The 19,025-nt window shown below is 37.6% G+C and overlaps 1 protein-coding gene across 2 annotated transcripts in view; it reads left to right on the forward strand.

Moving 5' to 3' along the window:
* LOC128738211 (dmX-like protein 2) overlaps nucleotides 1-19,025 on the forward strand; it is a 58,605-nt gene that overhangs the window by 30,624 nt on the left and 8,956 nt on the right. For both annotated transcript variants that reach the window (XM_053833176.1, XM_053833177.1), the window contains 10 exons: nucleotides 40-3,340; nucleotides 3,425-3,694; nucleotides 3,749-3,865; nucleotides 3,928-4,492; nucleotides 5,654-5,753; nucleotides 9,292-9,561; nucleotides 9,621-9,690; nucleotides 9,750-9,824; nucleotides 9,878-10,011; nucleotides 15,537-15,620. In XM_053833176.1, the coding sequence (XP_053689151.1) occupies nucleotides 40-3,340; nucleotides 3,425-3,694; nucleotides 3,749-3,865; nucleotides 3,928-4,492; nucleotides 5,654-5,753; nucleotides 9,292-9,561; nucleotides 9,621-9,690; nucleotides 9,750-9,824; nucleotides 9,878-10,011; nucleotides 15,537-15,620 (4,986 nt within the window). The remainder of the gene's footprint in view (nucleotides 1-39; nucleotides 3,341-3,424; nucleotides 3,695-3,748; nucleotides 3,866-3,927; nucleotides 4,493-5,653; nucleotides 5,754-9,291; nucleotides 9,562-9,620; nucleotides 9,691-9,749; nucleotides 9,825-9,877; nucleotides 10,012-15,536; nucleotides 15,621-19,025) is intronic.

Here is a 19,025-nt window from a genome sequence, read left to right on the forward strand (position 1 = left end):
TGGGCTTCAAATCATTTTTAAAGTAAATTTTAATTGCAGGACTATAATGAGCTCTTCGAGAGCAATGTCGTCGATGAATCTTTAGACGAATTGTTGGAAGAAGAACCAGATATAAGCCGACACACTGATCGACGGTCATCTTTGCCTGAAAAACACTATCTGTCGCATTTTGGTCCCAGGCAGGGCCAGTTACTGTCACGTCTTTTGACCCATACTCATCTTCCAGGTCTTTCATCGCTGGATCAGATGCATTTGCTGGCTTTAGCTGATACCGTTTCTACCTGCAACACCGATTTTGCTGAACGATTTGCTATTGATGCAGCCAAAACAGCAATCGCCAAGGAAAATTTAACTGGTGTTCCAAGTACTGAAAACGTTTCTGCTGACTCTTTGGACGATTGCGGGTTGAGATTTTTGCTTGCAATGAAACATTATAATTACTTGCTCCGTTGTTTACCAATCATTCAGAGGCAATCGTTTCAAAGACAAGGAGTCGGTACAGCAAATATTGTATGGGCTTTCCATTCAGAGAGCGAAGAGGAACTGTTAAATTTGATTCCGTCTTACGCTAAAGGTCAACCAAAATGGCATGTGCTTAAAGAACTTGGTGTTGGTTGGTGGCTGAGAAACAATAGCTTGTTGAGGCAGTGTATTGAGCGGTTGGCAAAGGCTTCATTCCAAGCAAATCAAGATCCACTGGATGCAGCATTATATTATATGGCCATGAAAAAGAAGTCAGTTGTTTGGGGTTTATTTAGATCCCAAAAGGATGAGAAAATGACTCAATTTTTTGCGAATAATTTCTCCGAAGACCGATGGAGAAAAGCAGCTCTAAAGAATGCTTTTGCGCTGTTAGGAAAGCAGCGTTTCGAACACGCTGTCGCTTTCTTTCTGCTAGCTAGCTCGTTGAATGATGCTCTGGAGGTTTGCCTTACAAAACTTCAAGATCTTCAATTAGCGTTAGTCATAACTCGATTGTACGAAGGAGAACATGATCCAACCCCTCCAAGTTTCAAAAGGCTGCTATACGAGGAAGTCTTGGGCTGTGACAAAAATGGCGATAATCAAGATCTCAGCCGTGCGCACCCCGATCCTTTTCTGCGCTCAATGTCTCTTTGGATTCTAAAGGATTATTCCGGCAGCCTAAGTACTTTGCTGAACAGTAATATCGGTAGTATGCATCCTCAGTTTGATGAAGACAATTCGACTTTTCATGGAGAAGGGTCTCACTCTACCAACCCAAACGTGTTCAATTTTTATGTTTATCTAAGGACTCATCCGTTGCTTATTCGTCAGCACATTGCTTCTTCAGCTCAGGATAAAAAACGTACACAAGTAGTTTTAGCTGGTTTCAGTTATGGAGCAGAAGCTGCATCGGTTACTAAACCTAGTCTAGCAACGGACAAACAGATCCAGCTAGAGGATTCTATAACTCCATTAGAACGTCAGTTATATTTCACTACGGCCCATGCACACTTCAAAGCGGGATGTCCGGCATTGGCTTTGGATGTTCTCAGCAAATTACCGTCAAAGGTAATTGATCAGGATTCCACTAGTCAGTTACAAAGCCCTAACGATGCTAAAGATCAGTGTAATTCAATTGCCACTGGCATTCTAGACTGGAGCAGAGGTAGCCAGAATGATTCTGGTAAGGAACGAACTAGTTCAATTGATTGGGGTGCTCCAGCTTCGTCAACTGCAGTTGATTGGAGTACAGCAGGTTCAGGCGGGTTTGATTGGGGTGCACCAGTAACATCGCAACTTTCAAATGGACCAGACGAGTTTAAAATTGAGTGGGATGATGACGATAAACAAGACAATGAAGATGAGGACAGTGATGAAGGTATTCAAATAAAAAATTCCGTTCAGGAAAGAAGTGAAAGTGAAATACAAGACGAAGTTGATTCGAAAGGCACATTGGATATAATGGCACAGCAACTTAAGTTTATTGCATGCTTAAAAATTTTGATGGAAGAGCTATCCACTTTAGCTACTGGATTTGAAGTTGATGGTGGTCAATTGCGATACCAGCTGTACGTCTGGTTAGAACGCGAAGTTGAAGCGCTGAAACAGCTTTGCAATTATAGCAGTGGAGATTCGGATAATACTGCGATTGAGGACAATAATAATGTTGATGCAATAGATAAAGATACACCAGTGCTTTCAAATAAGTTTCCGCATGATAAACCGACCCTTCATGAGATTCTTATACAGGAGAAGCAAGATTTTGAAGCTAAAGTGCAGCGAGCTGCTAGAAGGAAACGTTGGCTTAAAGCCAATGAGACACTATTGAGAACTTTACTTAGCTATTGCTCGCTACATGGTGCAAGTGGAGGAGGATTAGCATCAGTCCGTATGGAACTTGTTCTACTGCTACAAGAACTGCAACAAGAAAAAACACAACAACAACTACTCAGTCCGTTGCCGTTCCCGACAACCCTTCCACTTTTAAGTGCCTGCGTGGCCGGAAATAAAACAGTGATAGCTGATCCGTTGCGTTATTTGCAGTCCCATACGCATGACATGCTGCAAACCATAGTTGATATGCGCAGTCCACCACACGCTCTGCGGACGGGATTTCCGAATGAAATTTTTGTGCTTAGGGACTTAGGTGTGGCCTTATCTGCTTGTATTTATCAGTCTTTGTGTGATTCAGATACCTTCAGCGTTAAACAATTAACCGTAACGGAGGGGTGCCACAGTCCAGGAATGGAAACCATAGCAAAACTTAACGCTAGTTGTCAGAGTACCCACTTGATGGCTAATGCTACAGCGCATCAAAGGCGTAGAAAGTATTCGACTGACGAACCACTCGCTGTAAGTACTCCTCCCTCAAAATGGCCAGGTGTAACCAATCTTCGGGCGCTTCTAGCCCGTGAAAAAGATGACGACACGCCACGATTGAATGTTTTACTGTGCGAATCATTTGCTGCTACCTATATGGCACTGTTTGTATACGCACTAACGACCTGCGACTGTCACATACTATTTCGGCTTGCCGGTCAAAACTTTACTGATTACACATGGTCCACGCTGTACGGCGGAGGTGTAAAAAAGCTTCTCCGTAAAGCAACGTCACATGTACAGGCGGCACAACAGGTAGTGCAAGCGCAGGTTCAACAGGAAAATCTTGATAGTCCAATGGCTGATGGAAGCGTCTGGGGTGCGGTTACTTCACTAACAAAACAGCGAGTGAAACTAAATATGAAGTTACTTGGACATTTCGCTGGACCACAAGGTCCAGCGAACATGAAGGAGGATAAACCAACTTATCGCGAGCAGTTCGTTCCGCCTGAGATGTCGATGGTATCCTATTTCCTTACTAAACCAGTACCAAAGGGTAAGTGTGTTATTTGTTTCTGTTAGTTACAAAACATAAACGGTTAGATTGAAACAAAATGTAAAATATAAATTAACTATACAGGAGATCCCGACGAAGACGATTATGATTCAGCGGACTCGGCAGTGTCTGATTTGGATGATGATGAAGATGACGAAGACGTGTTCAACGATCCGTTGAATAACGATCCGAAAGCGCACCAGGCTTCTGCTGCTGCTCGAAAGCATCGTCGTGAAAATACTGAGCACTCCAATCCCAACTCCTATTCGTGGTGCATTCTTCGCTTGGCACTTATCCGGGTTTCTCAGCACCAGTTGCAAACATTCATCAACATAGCAGGAATTGAAATGCAAGGTAAATGAATTTCATAGAATGCTGGTCTTGTCTTATAAACTGAATCATTTTCAGAACTGCCAGTATGTAGCCCTTTGATTCATGCTGTTCTAAGGTCCCTATCATCATGGCAAGAATTGTTAAAAGAAGAGTTGGAAAATCGAGGACCCGCTTCTGTTGATTACATTCCAGGTATTAAATTTAATAACGGAATTTTTAATTGAAATTTGATGAACTTGCAATTCAATTCATAGGTTGTTTCGTTGAATCCGAGGCAAAAGGTCCCGCAATCTTGAAATATCGCTCGTTACTGGAGAAATCGAACACTCCGTTTTCTCCATGTCTTTCTTCCGCCGCACCTGCTCGGCGTTTATGGAACTATCTTGTCCGGAACGAAAACGTTCAAGATATTTTCATTCGTGCAGTATTTGGTAAGAAAAAACCGACATCCAATACGATTGATACGGCAGTTGGATCGGTGAGCAATTCAGTAAACGATTCTGGCACACCAATCGGGAATGAATCAGCCGCTGTTGCTGGCGCTAGTGGGGTTCAAAACTGCATGCAAAACATTCCAGAACCCGTTAGAATTATCCATAAAGACCAAGAGCAAATTTCAGCATTCTGTTTGAACTTGGTTAACTCAGGGTTGCTAGCACTGGCAACACCAAGAGAAGTACAGGAAATGGATATCTCATTATTGCTGGAATCACCAAATTGGATGGAGGATGAGTGCGAAATGGATATAATGAACCTTACAAAGGATATCGAAACGATACCTTCCAGCAATTTCCTAGTGATACAAACGAGTACCGATAAGTAAGTGTTTGTGATATTTTATTATTGAAAATTATTTACTGAATGATGGTAAAATTTATGTGTAGTTTCGGTTTTAATAATTTTACCACAAACCATTGTTAAGCGTGTAGAGCGCTATATCTCTGCATATTAGCATTGATAGGAGGAAATGGTTATCAACTTAAGGACTATATTGGCTTGTTTCATTATGCTTGATTTTTGTTTTCAGGTATAAGTTCAAATTTGTCACGAGGTTTTCGAGTCACTTTAAATCTCGCATATAAATTGTCAAATTATGGTTGATTGTGTAGTACCGTTACCATTATATTAAATTTATAAAAAAAATGTGATCTTCATTTTCGTGGTACTGGCTTTACAAGAAAAGTTTCGAATATCTGGGTTAGTCTCATACTTACATCTCAAGCCTCTTTGTACACTTTTTTACGATTTTCGAATTATTCCGGGTTTTATGACAATTTTGGAGTTAACATGGTTTTATGACCATTTTTAAATTAACGCGGTTTGTTTACATCATCGAATTGACGCGGTTTTTCCGCGATTTTTGAATTTGAGCGGTTTTTCGACGACTTTGAATCAACACGGTCTGTTTTGTGACGATTTTCAATTAACGTGGTTTGTTTTTACAACATATTTTGTATTCCGGTTTTTTGTAAATATTATAGGACAAGAGTGAACAGAATCATCACTCTATGGGAAATGAAAGATGCGCAGTAGAAAGGTTAAAATAATGCGCTTATAAAAAATCAAGAAAGCATGTATATGGGTGGATTTTTTTAGATCCAAATTTCATTATCAGATGCATTTCATATTAATGCTATTGCAAAAGAGTCAAAAAGGGTTCGGCTGGTTCACCCCGGCTGGATCGGCTGGATCCCCCGCTTGTAATGTAGTCAATTTTGATGTATTAGCTTTAACCAACGTGATGGCTTGTTTAGTAAAAATTCGCGTCTCATAAGTATCAGACAGGACATCGGTTAACACTCCTGTCCATCATCCAGTGCTACACTCATATGTATTTTATTCGAACAATAGAAATGTTGGCTTAGTCGATGTAACTTCACGGTACTTTAAAACAGTGATGTGATTTAGCAAACTAAAAGGAGTGAAAACGTCAATTGCAGAGAAATATACTATAATTATTTAACTAACATTTGTTTGTAGGCATTCACTGAGCGCAAGCCTAAATGCTGCACAAAACTTTGGAACACCGGCTAGTCCACAACCTGGCATTGCCGGACAATCTGGTCGTGGGGCATCTGTGGTAAGTTTCAATAGTATATAACGCGTATATCTGTTATATGTATATTCACACTGACAATATATCATCTGGTCACATTTTGTAAAATAATCACAATGAACATAACTCTCACTTTATTCTTGTTATTAAAAATTCACAACGTAAGTTTTAAAGATTGAATCCGTTAAAAGGTAGCGCAAAACCCAAGCATTACAAATTGTACTTTGAGTCTTCTACGTTGAGCAACTGATATCTAAAAAATGCAGTTCACCCTATGAATTAAAATGCGCTATCTGAAATGTATATTAGCGGACTATCCTATATTGTAACCGACAAAAATGACTAACAAACGAGTACGTTAAAAAAAGGAAACGCGAAACTTCTCTTGATACATATAATGTCATCTTCATTTAGTATTAACAACATATGTGTGATTATTTTATTTCTAATATAACGAATTCATTGTCATGCCACTTTGCCATCAGATCAAAGGAGCAACGTTTCCCGGGAGTCAATGTCCACGCTTCTGCAAACTAGTCATTGAGCGTTCAAAACACTTATTGAAACCGGTACTAATCACTTATTTCCCCCCATTTTGGATGATTATTAGAAATTCTGGTTCCCTTTCGTTTCGGATTATTCATAAAGATATATATATATATATAATTTCATATAATATTAATTTTATGTATGTACGAAATATTTCTTTTGGTGTTACATTTTAAATGGTAGGTATGAATTACTGAACCATTCTAACTAAAGTCACATTTTACGCGATTTTTTACACAACTATTTTTACGTGTTCTACGCGAATTCTGGATTAAACACGGAACTTATGCTTCGCATAAAAAGCGACTAGAGTTTTGGCTAACTCGATCAGAATAGGCATATATTTTGAAAACTGAAACTTCTCGAACTTTAGACTGGCCTTAATTTCATGCAAACCGTAACGTACTAATCCTCTCTGTCCAATGGTAGCGCATGTGATCCAATACTAAAATCCGCAAATATAATTTATAAGACTGATTTCAAAACGTAGTTCAAGCATTGTTCTACAAGTCCTATAGTTATTTAAACGAAGTAAATGACCGTTGTAAAAATTACTTTATTATCTGTTTGTAGAGTATTTTAATACTCTTAAGTTTTAAAGATTGAATTATCGGCCTATCGGTTTATCTATCTGCCTTTGAAGAATTATCGGCCTATTTTTGATATTCATACATGTTTCCATTAAAACAAGCTGAGTTTTGCATAAATCCGTCTTCCGTACCTTTCTTCATCTTTCTACTGTTTGACGGAAGCGATCGCACGATTGTAAGCAAACGATCGCTTGCTTTTCTGGAGGCTAACTCATCAGTAATGTCATACCAAAAGGATTTTTCGATATCGAATCCCGTTGAAAAATTACAGCAAGAACTTTGGGGTCACCTCAAGCGAAGCGTGTCGCTGCCCGAAATTTTAAATGCGTTTTTCTCGCAGCCCTTTTTTTTCGTTGGCGGTACGTGTATCTCAGAATCAAGTAGACATATTTGGCTGCATGTAACAATTTAGGTATTGACCTAAAGCTTCAAAATCATTGTTGAAATCCTTTCTCCGATACTTTGTCGTTTCCCGGCACGTACCGCCAGCAAGAAACTGTTATCTAGCGAGCATTAAAGCGTAATAATCACTATTTTTAAAATACAAAATACATCTTCAAATATACCTTATCCAATAATCAAAACACTCTGAAAATCTGTAAATTTTCGTCCCAAATTAAATTTCTCGTGAATTATCCATGAATTCTGCCAAGACGCTCGAAAATAATTTATAATTATTCTGACGAATCATTTCCTTAATGGTTTTGAGATATTCAACATCTTCAACATTCGGGTAGTCGAATCACATTGATCACATTGATTTTATGGCCAGTCTAATGATTTTACGGCTTCTTCCATTTAACTCTTTGAGGCATGGTGGAACAAAAAGTGTCCCATGAAATATGCTCCACTTCAAAGAGTTAATTATGTATAATGCATCCGCTTTATGTAAGGTCTAATTTATTTTTATTGTGTAGATTTTCTAGCTATTAGTGCGAGTAATCCAAGTTGATAAAAAAAACTTCAGATTTTAGTACGACTCTCTCGAATTGTTTATAAAATTTCATGCACATGCTTACAAGTTTTCGTAAGATAACAATGCCAAAAGATGTAATCGCATTCTCCATTACTACTTTAATTAGGTATTTTTTGCCGTAAGAAAAATATGCATTCAACATATTCTTGGCAAAAATTATGCGACAATATTACGGCAATAATGGCATGTTTATTTGGTTCTGGTTGGCAAGCAGAACGCACCGAATTTCCAGAATAGAATTAAAGGGTGTTATGCTCAAAATTTAATCAAAATATTTTTCTTTTTGAAACATTATTAGTATGTAATACAGAAGAAATATCCGTATTGCCTGACTTTTAACTACTGTCGCCATGTTCTGTACAGCATCCTCGTCTACTTTATTTACCGCAGAACGCTAGTTTCGCCTAAGCTGCTTCTCGTTTTCAAAAGCTTTTTTTTGTGTCTCCTGATTCCGCTGGACTGATAGCTCAATATCTCGATTCGGCAAAGTTCAGACGTATTGGGAAGGTTTCTGTCCTTGGGCACCACTCGCACGTTGTTGGCGGAATACCGTAATAGCAGAATGACGAATCCGGCCAAAAGAATACGGAACAATAGTGTTCCTTCAGAAAAGGCAGAAGACGTTTTTCCAAACATTCGTTCACGTAAATTTCCTGGTTGGCGTTTCTGCTTGCAATGAAAATGTCACTTTTAAAGCCAATGGTACAGATTCCCTGGCAAACCAGATATTTCTTAGCGAACTTCGACATTTTCATATAGTTGAAAATATCTGTCAGCTTTCCTCTTCCGGTTGCTGGACAAAACATCAACCCTGGAAGCTGTTTTATGTTTCATTCATCATCGATTCGTCAGTATTGTCAGTCATGTACTGCTACGAAAGTTCAAAATAATGAAAGTAGTCAACATTCTCCAACATTAGAAAAAATTGTTGCTTCCAAGACCGTATTTTTTGGCTGTCTTATTTGGTCGTGATTTGGATTAACTAACACTGCTCTAACAACCAAGTCGTCGTATGTACGAATCTCAGTTGGGAGAAGTTGTTAGAGTCAATAGGATCGCTGTCAGTTTGGAAAACGGAATGTAGCACCTAGGTTTTGCTTTAGGGGTCTGAGAAAGCCCCAAATTAAATACAAAAGTATACGTTCTCCATAGCTATTAACTTTACGCCGATTGAACTGTTTCTTTTTAGACTTCAAACCAAAATAAGATAAATACCTAGTTAAAATCTTATTTGTTTTTCTCTGACACATCATGCATTTGGTCAAATTTTTCATCGGATAACGAGAGGGTCGTGCTAATTGTTTTTGAAATTGAAATAGAATTGCTCGTGCCTTTTAAAGAATTATCCTGTTAAGTTTTTTCGTTTGTATAAATTGTTGATAATTTTGAATGAAAAAACTCTGTATGATTCTATTTATTCTTTTGTTTGTTCTTCTCAATTGTCAAGGTGCTCAAACATAAAGTCGACAATATCAAACGTATGAGTGCTCATCCACTGATGCCGCTCTATCTCACCGGTGGTCAAGATGGTTCAGTCCAGTTGTGGGAATGGGGACACCAACAAGTAGTATGTACTCCAAGGCCTCCGGGAACTTTTGCCAAAGTAACACGCTGTCGCTTTTCACAACATGGTAACAAATTCGGCATTGCTGACGGAGACGGTAACTTGAGTCTTTGGCAAGTGGGACTAGCTAGCCAGAGTAATAGACCATTCTTTGTAAGTTCACGTCCATCTAATTGCAACAAACATCCTATCATATTAGTTTTTTTTTTCAGACATACCAATGCCACAATAAGGGAATAACAGATTTCGTTTTCCTTGGATCCTGCAGCTTGGTGGCGACATGTAAGTTCTAACAAACAAAAAATAATAGTATTTAATATTCACGGTCGTAATATTTATAGCTGGGCATAGTTCTGAAAGTAAAAATGTTGCGATTTGGGACACTTTATTGCCCCAGAAGAAAGCACTAGTATCAGGTATGTTACAATTCTTATGCAAATTATAGAAAGGTAATAGACTTTTTTTATAGCATTCAATTGTCATGATCAGGGAGCATCTAGTCTGGCATATGCCCCTCAGCATCAATTGCTTATATCGGCTGGCAAAAAGGGAGATGTGTGCATATTTGACGTACGTCAACGCGTACTTAGACACCGTTTCCAGGTTAGATATGCAGTTTTAGTTATTTGAAAAGTTCCGAGTGTTGTAAAATGCACAAACATAGAATACTAGCTGACCCGACAAACTTCGTATTGCCACAAATTAACCGGTGTTGTACATAAATCATGAATCTCGGATGAACTTTGTCACAATCTCGAGTTTTGCAAGTTTCTGAGGAGTTCAACCTTAGATGATTCATTTTGGCAGTTACGTAACTATGAAATTATCCCAGGTAACCAATAAGCATCACCAATGCTATTCAAATGCAGGTCAATAAGCCTTAAATGCTATTTTGGTAAAATATACAACTACTTTACTGATAATCTTAACTTATAGTGCTGACAATGCTAATTTACAGCTAATTTACCGACACGAAGAATTTGAATACAAATTGGGATGCCAATTTACAACACCTATGCAATCAAAAAGCTAATATACAACAACCTGTAGTATAAAATGCCAGATATGCTGATTTGCTGCTTATGTTAATGCTTATTAGTTACCAGGAATGAGTAGTTTAATATACAAATTTGCAATTTTTCCTCACAGTAAAGTGAAAAACAACTCCCCTGTCCCATAGCCAGAAAGCGGATAGTAATATTCGCCATGATTGTACAACATTTCGCCGAATACCATTTTGCGAAAAACCTTAAACGGAATGTACCATTTCACGGAAAACTTTTTCGTGGAAAGTACCATTTCACGGAAAACTTTTTCGTGGAAAGTACCATTTCGCGATCCTTTCCTTATTGCTGTCGCTCGTTCCAGGAAATCCAGGTAGACCTAGGAAAACAAATAAACCTAGACAGTACAGTGGACCCCCGTTCGTTTGAACGATTGCTCATGCAAACTAACGGGGTTAGTTTTTAATTTGAACAACTGGCAACTCTACATATGCTGGAACTTGTGTGATCTAGTCGCCCTACTCTTTCCCAAGTAGCACACGTTGTCACAATTGAGTCGCAGCGGCTGATATGCGACAAATTTAAATGTAAAACTTCGGTTACAGTAACCTAAAATATAACAGTTGTGTAACCGAAATAGCGCAACTTTTGTAACTAAATCTGGTTGCATTAACGGTTACTCAATAACCAATATGTAACATGTATAGTTACAAAATGGTTACTATTGAAGTTACACATAAACTGTAAATTGACTTTCAATTGGTGGCAAATTAGTTATCTTGTAACTTTTATTGCATAGCGAAAATGTAGCAGGTTTATTATTTCAATCTATGGCTGTCAACGTCAAGCAGTAAATTTAACTGTTGAATATAGAAGAGTGTATAAATTATTATTTCAACACAAATTTTAATGCAGTTTCAAATTTATGGTGAAATGCATGATTCTACCTTTGAAAAATTCACGCGCTCTTATTTAATATAGCTTTTCGTTACTTACTTCTTTGAAAAATTGATGTTTTGTAAATCAAATATAAAAATTTAAATTTTAATTTTCTGATTTTTTAAATTTATTCTTAGCAATAATGAATTAGTGGAGCATTCACCTAGAAACCATTAAAAATCAAGTTGTTTTCGCTATCACTTCTATCACAGTAAAATTCATAGCCATTTTGCCTTTGGTTCTAACTACTACACCATCGTCCTTGAAGTTTTGTTTCGTTTTCGGCATATTGCATGAAATGATTTTTGCAGCCATTGTTCATTGTTCACATTGTTGATATCGGGAAAAGGTATTTTTAGTGATTGTTGTGAAAAGAAAGTGTTAATTTAATATCAAAGAATAGTTTCAGTTTGAATAAAACAGCTACCACCAGTGTTAATCATAGAAGGTTACATTTCAGTTACATTCTAGTTGTACATAACCTTAGCCTTCGACCTGGTTACGGTATCGGTTATACGGTAACCAATATTAAATCTGTTGTAGTCACTTATTTCTTATGTCGTCATTTCTAAGTTACACTGTAACCTATTTTCATTGCCGGTTTCGTTTCGATGTAACTTGATCGTTTTGACGTTTGAGAATAATCATCATTTGTTTACTTAATACCAATGTCTGGGCGGAGAAGATTCCAAGTACCATCAATTAAGTAAATAAACGCATTTACAAGAGCATTTCACAACCCGTGTACCAATTGTTTATCTTTACCATTAGCAATAATCTTCAGGTCTAGTTTTTCCTTAATCCGTTGTGTTTACAAGGAACAGTGAACAAATTGTTGCGAAAATGTTACATAACCGACTTTTTTTGACTTCGTAACTGCTCGTAACGGAAAATTAACTGTTTTGCGACTAGCAAGTTGATGACAGTTTGGAAAAAGGTTTCATTTGTGTCACTTGATAACTATTTGGTAACTCGTAACTGAAAGGTGACTGTTTTGCGACGACCAAATTGTTGACAGTTCGAAAAAAAGGTTTCAATTTGGTCATTTGGTAACTACCTGGTAACTTTTTGAGATTTTTGTCACTAGAAAACTAAAAAGTAACTATTTTTAATTTTATGTAACCTAATTCGTTACAAGTATCCTAAATGTAACTGCTGTGCAACCTTTTTGTATTTTTTTATTTTTATGATTAGTTACAAGTGCTACTTGGGTTGTTATTGTTTTGGTGGTTTGATTCAGTTGGAAGTTGGAAGCAGCGAATATTTCATTATCCGATCGAATTTCTATCATAATCGTTGGGAAAACGCAATGTGAAACAGATTAAACACACGAGATCAGGACAAACAAATCGCGTATATGCGCATTGTCTGCATAAGCAAATGATGTCATGTTGAGAATGACATTTGATTCATTTTTAATTTGCACGTTGTGCAAACCAACGGGATGCAAATTGAAAAGTGTTCAGATTAAAAGCGGTCAAACGAACGGGGGTCCACGGTAGTGATTTCTGCGGGGAGTTGCCTCCCCCCGGTGGGCGGCGCTTCCGACGGCGGGTCGCCGGTAACACTCGCGGCCGTCTCGTCCTGAATGATCTGGTGTTACTATAGATAGTTTTTGTGGTCTTGTCATTGACAAATGTTTTATGGAAGAGTCTCGAATTTCTCGAGTTCGATTAGTTCTTGAGTTTCGCAAAAAATTCTGTTTTATTTGTATGAGAGTCCATATCCCCCTACCACATGGGTAAGAGGTCTCTAAATATCATAAAATAAATTCAAGACTCCAAAATCTCCCACATGCCATATTTGGTTCCATTTGCTTGATAAGTTCTCGAGATAAAAGGAAATTTGCATTTCATTTGTATGGAAGCCCACCGTCTTAGAGGGGAGATGGGTCATAACTCGCTTTCTAAAGGAGAGGGGTCTCAATTCACCATAGAAAAAAATCTTGCCTCCAAAACCACTTACATGTCAAATTTGGTTCCATTTGATTGATTAATTCTCGAGTTATGAGGAAATTTGTATTTCATTTGTACAGGAGCCCCCTCCTAAAGTGGGGAGGGGTCCTAATTCACTATAGAAAATATTCTTGCCTACAAAAACACTCACATGCTAAATTTGGTTCCATTTGCTTGATTAGTTCTAGAGTTATGAGGAAATTTATATTTCGTTTGTATGGGAGCCCCCCTCCTGAAAAGGTACGGGGTCCTAATTTATCATAGAAAAAATTGTTGTCTCCAAAAACACCCACATGCCAAATATGGGTCTATTTGCTTGATTAGTTCTCGAATTATGGGCAAATTTGTATTTCATTTGTGTAGAATCCCCCCTCTTAAAGCGGGGAGGGGTCCTAATTCACCATAAAAAATATTTTTGCCTCCAAAACCCTCCGCATGCCAAATTTGGTTCCATTTGCTTGATTAGTTCTCGAGCTATGAGGAAATTTGTATTTCATTTGTATAAGAGCCCCCCCTCTTAAAGTAGGGAGGGGTCCCAATTCATCATAGAAAAAAATTTTGTCTCCGAAAACACCCACATGCCAAATTTGGTTTCATTTGCTTGATTAGTTCTCGAGTTATGAGGAAATTTGTTTTTCATTTGTACAGGAGCCCCCCCTCTTAAAGTGGGGAGGGGTCCCAATTCACCATAGAAAATATTCTTGCCGTCGAAAACCTTCACATGCCAAATTTGGTTCTATTTGCTTGATTAGTTCTCGAGTTATGAGGAATATTGTATTTCATTTGTATAGGACCCCCCCTCCTAAAGTGGGGAGGGGTCCTAATTCATCATAGAAAAAATTCTTGCCTCCAAAAACACCTACATGCCAAATTTGGTTCCATTTGCTCGATTAGTTGAGGAGTCATAATTCCCCTTCTAAAGAGGGGAGGGGTCTCAATTTACCATAGAATAAATTCTTGTCACCAAAAACACCCACATGCCAAATGTTGTTCTGTTTGCTTGATTAGTTCTCGAGTTATGCAGAAATTTGTGTTTCATTTGTATGGGAGCCCCCCTCTTAGTGGGGGGAGGGGTCTCTAACCATCATTAAAACCTTTCCTGTCCCCAAAAACTTCTGCATGCAAATTTTCATACCGATTGGTTCAGTAGTTTTTGATGCTACAACGAACATCCCGACAGACAGACAGAAATCCATTTTTATATATAAGATTGTTCTTAAACGTCGTTTAAAAAAATTTCGTTATATATTCGTTACAAATTATTTTTCCTGGCTTTTCAAATGCATTTGAACACATGTATCCCGCATTTTGCACCTTACTGGACACCGCAGTCTAAAAGTGCGACTGGCACAAAAAGTGCGACAATGCGAATGCTGTGAGTGAGAAAGAGAAAGAGTGACAACTGCTATGTTGCTGTTTTGTTTTGTCATATACATTGGCATTAGAGAAAATAATCTGGATTAATCCAGGTACAGCTGCAAAGCACAATAATACTTTTTGCATATATCGGCGAAAATTTGCGTTGAACTTTTCGTTGGAGTGTTCCAACGCCGTGGAAATTTCGTGACAAATTTTTCCCAAACGACACTTACGTTTTGAGAAAATGTGCTTATGTTTTAGTAAAAAATCCTTGTTCTACGATTCTCCATTAATGAGATATGAAATTTTGAAATGGGCAAATGAGGAAAAACGAGTATTCCAATCATAACTCTGGAACAACAAAAAACGCTATTGTAAATTTTTTATTATTAGAGATTATGAATGCACAGATTGATAAATAAAAACATATTTTGGAAATTTTCCACGATTTAAAACATAGCGCAGTGACCACACTAGCAATTAACGGCGAGTGTATAAAAAAATTGTGTTGATATTATTTTTACTGCAAACAGCTTCAGCGCTGGCCCCAGCTTATGTCCAAAGTTTATCGAGTGGATTACTTCATGGGTACACGAGTGCCACTATTATACTTGTCTACGGTTTATGAGGTGTGTTGAAGCACTTACTAAATGATTATTGTGGTAGCTGGTAGTAAACTCTCAAGAATAGTTTGATAAAATATATTCTAAGTTCTAAAAATTGACTGATTGATTTGGCTAAAACTACAACCTCCTACGCCTCTATCTAACTATTTTTAACCATTATACAACATTGGAGGTACGACTCATATCGCTAAGACTCTTTTTCTCATTTGAATAATTCCATCTAAAACTTGTATTTATTTTTATAGGCCCATGAAAATCCGATCAAATGCCTAGCTATAGATCCCCACGAAGAACACTTTGTGACAGGTTCGGCAGACGGCGATGTGAAGGTGAGTAATAATATTGCGATTATTATCTAAAATTTTTCTTTCGTCGGTTTAGTTGTGCGCCTAACAGTTGCGCGCAGCTCTGTTCTGGTTGCTCGCAGTCAAAGTATCTCTTCTACACTCTTACGAAATCTCGTGAGAAACTGTCAACGCAAGAGTGATGAGAAAAACAACAATATTTCTCTCTCGCTCATCAGCTGAATGCTAGGGTAGCTTGCTTCGTGTTTGCCCGTTCAAACATGGCCAAATTTTTCACAAACGCAACCAGCATTTAAATTTTATCATTTTCGGTTAACGTAAGACATTGTAACTGTGTTGTTTGTAAGTCTGTACGTAAAAGGACAAAACAAATGTTATCTAAGCAAAGAATAAGAGCATAAACATAAAAAACTTACACGTGCTTACACTGTCAATAATAGAGTAGGGCGGGGCATAAGTGCGATGTTTGAAGTTGTCATCAATTTTCGCGAGATATAAAGAAGAACAACAACAAAATATATTTTACAGTGATGCAGCAACTCAATGTCTTTACATTCAACTATAAATCATCTGGAATAATAGTGTTATTGAAAATAAATTCTTCATTCTTCTGAACAAGTGCCGATTCGCACTTTTACCCCACTAGCGGGGTAAAAGTTCGATTACCGCGGGGCAAAAGCGCGAAGCTCGAATCCATGAAATTAGCACAGCAGTAGCTAACAAAACCATATTATCGTCAATCTGCGGTATGTTTCGGTAAGGAATATTCTCAATTTACACCTTTCCTATTTTTCGCTGGTGTATTGCAGCCTCCGACAGATCGAAACTTTCCCAAACGTTTGTTTTATGTTTCATCAGCGGAAAAACATTGTTTTCCTTCGACCAACATCTGTAGAACACAGTTTTCTGCAGATCTTCCATTTCTAGTATCTGTAATATAGTGCCAAAAGCTGTATATAAGCTATACATTTTTGCCCCGTCCGTGAGTCGCACCTTTACTCCGCTAGGCGCTTGACGGGGTTTGATTAAATTATGGAAAAGCGAAACTGTTATTTTCTTGATTCAAATAGAATTTCGTTTCGAAACAAAAATATTTTTAGGTTGTTATAAAAATTTCGTTTGAAACAAACGAATTTTTTCGCTCCGTGATAGAACTAGAACTCCTTTCCCGAACAACCCCGTTGAGAATCGCGGCTATAACGCTGACGGACGAGCAGCGTCGCCCGCAGTACCTTACAAGTCGCAAGGACTTGCATAGTGTTGTCGTCCCGTCAGTAAAATGAGTTAGATTCTCGATCCATGAATCGAACTTTTACCCCGTCAATAAATCGAACTTTTGCCCCGCTAGGCGCTTGACGGGGTTTGATTAAATTATGGAAAAGCAACATATATTTTGTAAATTCTTCTCACCGCAATTTCAAGAGAGATATCTGAGTGATGTAAAACGCTGTTACAATTTGTGAATTAGTAATATCCTCCTGTTGATATCGTATTTGCCGTACAACGAAATATTATATCAAAACCGTTCTAAAATAACTTTTACCCATAACTCAGCAACTATGATTCGTAAACAACAAATGTTTATGATGGATTTAAGCTGTCAAAGTACTCACCCATCCATGCCAATGTAGTCAATTTACTCGGAATCCGCACTGATAAATCATTGAATCGCACTTTTACCCGCATCGTACTTTTACCCCTCCTTACTCTATATGATTTACCTTTGCGCACAACTATATTAAACTGGCAAACGAAATATTTTCTCGGGAAGCACAATATTAACGGGAAATTAGCAGTCATTAACTTTTCATCGGAGCGCCCAATTTCGAAAGCAGTTTTATGCCCAAAACCGGGGTTCTGTTTATAGAAATGTATTCACTGCATTCTTCTTGCCAATCTGAACACTGCGAATATAATTTCATGAACAGATTTTTTTTCCAAACAAAAAAATTGCTTTTAAAATTTGCAGAATCCATGACGATTAATTTCACCTTAAGAATCAATATGTTACATCTCTTAAAAAGAGAATATATTCAAACGAGATTTACTACATCACATAATAAGAAAAAAATATGAAGGTCTGTCACATAATAAAAAAACTATGAAGCTATGTATGCGTGACATTTTACAAATGTTCTCTATGTCATTTCTGTTCGTTCGTTAGAGTTAGTCAGGTTTAAATATTCTAAATGCTGTGCATATCATATTTATTAGCTTCTTAGAGTTTGTAGTTACACTGAGTTAAACCATGTCTGCTGTCCTATTACCTTACAGAAATCAAGAATTGTATTTATTACCAACACTTCCCCCCGTAGAAGACAATTTACAAATTCGATTCCTTTTTATCAGTAGAACATTTTCTTTTCATTACTCTTTTAATGAAATGGTAAACGTGCGCACTGCGCTTACATAAAGAAACATATTATCGAACACTACACTACCGCTACTCGCATAACAGTCTCAATTATATAGGCAACTCCATGGAAAATTGGACTGTAGCGCACTTTTTCCACACAGATATCAAATTCGCTTAGGTTTAATCGTTTCACCGTGATAAACTTGCGATCTGTTGGGTCAACAGACTTTTGTCATTTTTTTATCACACTTCCCTTACACAGACATCAAACTGGTCAAGGTTCAATCGCGGTCGTTTATAAACATTGTGTTGGTTGTTGGATCGTGGAGACTATTCCACCCTTTCTGACGTGCTTCCCAAGCAAAGACTTAAATTGGACTAGGTTCAATCGCGGTGTTAAGAAACCTTGTTGAGAAAAGGAGACTTTGTCATTTGTTTTGATATACTTCCCAAGCACAGATATCAGATTAGGCTAGGTTAAATCGTCGCAAAGAATCTTAAGACTTGTTGGGATGGGAAGACTTTGCCAGTTTATGTTTTTTCTAAAAACACGTTAAGGGGGCATAGTAGTACTTTTTCAATTCCAAAAAATCGTATTTTTTTATTAATTAATTCGAAAGATTAACATTTGAATAATATGTTGTTGAAGCCGTTTGGATGAATTCTGAAAATTGACAAAGTTATAGCTATTTGTACCGCGCATGTTCGGAACGATTGCACTGCGAATAAAAATTTCAATGCCGTTTTTCTCGAAACCAGGTTTTCAAAGTCGGTACCATAAATATCTCAAGAACGGTGAATGATATTGTATCGGCTCATTCGATTGAGAAGTTCCAATCTAGGATAATCTTGTGTATTCATTGCCGAAAAATTTTGAAGTTCTGGTAATTCTTCTTCCGCTATAGCAATCGGTTCGTCAAAATATCCATCGGGACATCGAAGAATTGATGGGCCATTCCTCCACAAATCATGCGTTATCAAGTTTCCTGGCTGCATGCATACCTCTGCAAATCGTATCGGCAGAATTAAATTTAGAAGGAATGTATTTCCAGTGGAATCGTTCCGTGAGCTGT

This window comes from Sabethes cyaneus, chromosome 2 (genome assembly GCF_943734655.1).
Source record: "Sabethes cyaneus chromosome 2, idSabCyanKW18_F2, whole genome shotgun sequence".
In the NCBI taxonomy this organism is placed as follows: Eukaryota; Metazoa; Arthropoda; class Insecta; order Diptera; family Culicidae; genus Sabethes; species Sabethes cyaneus.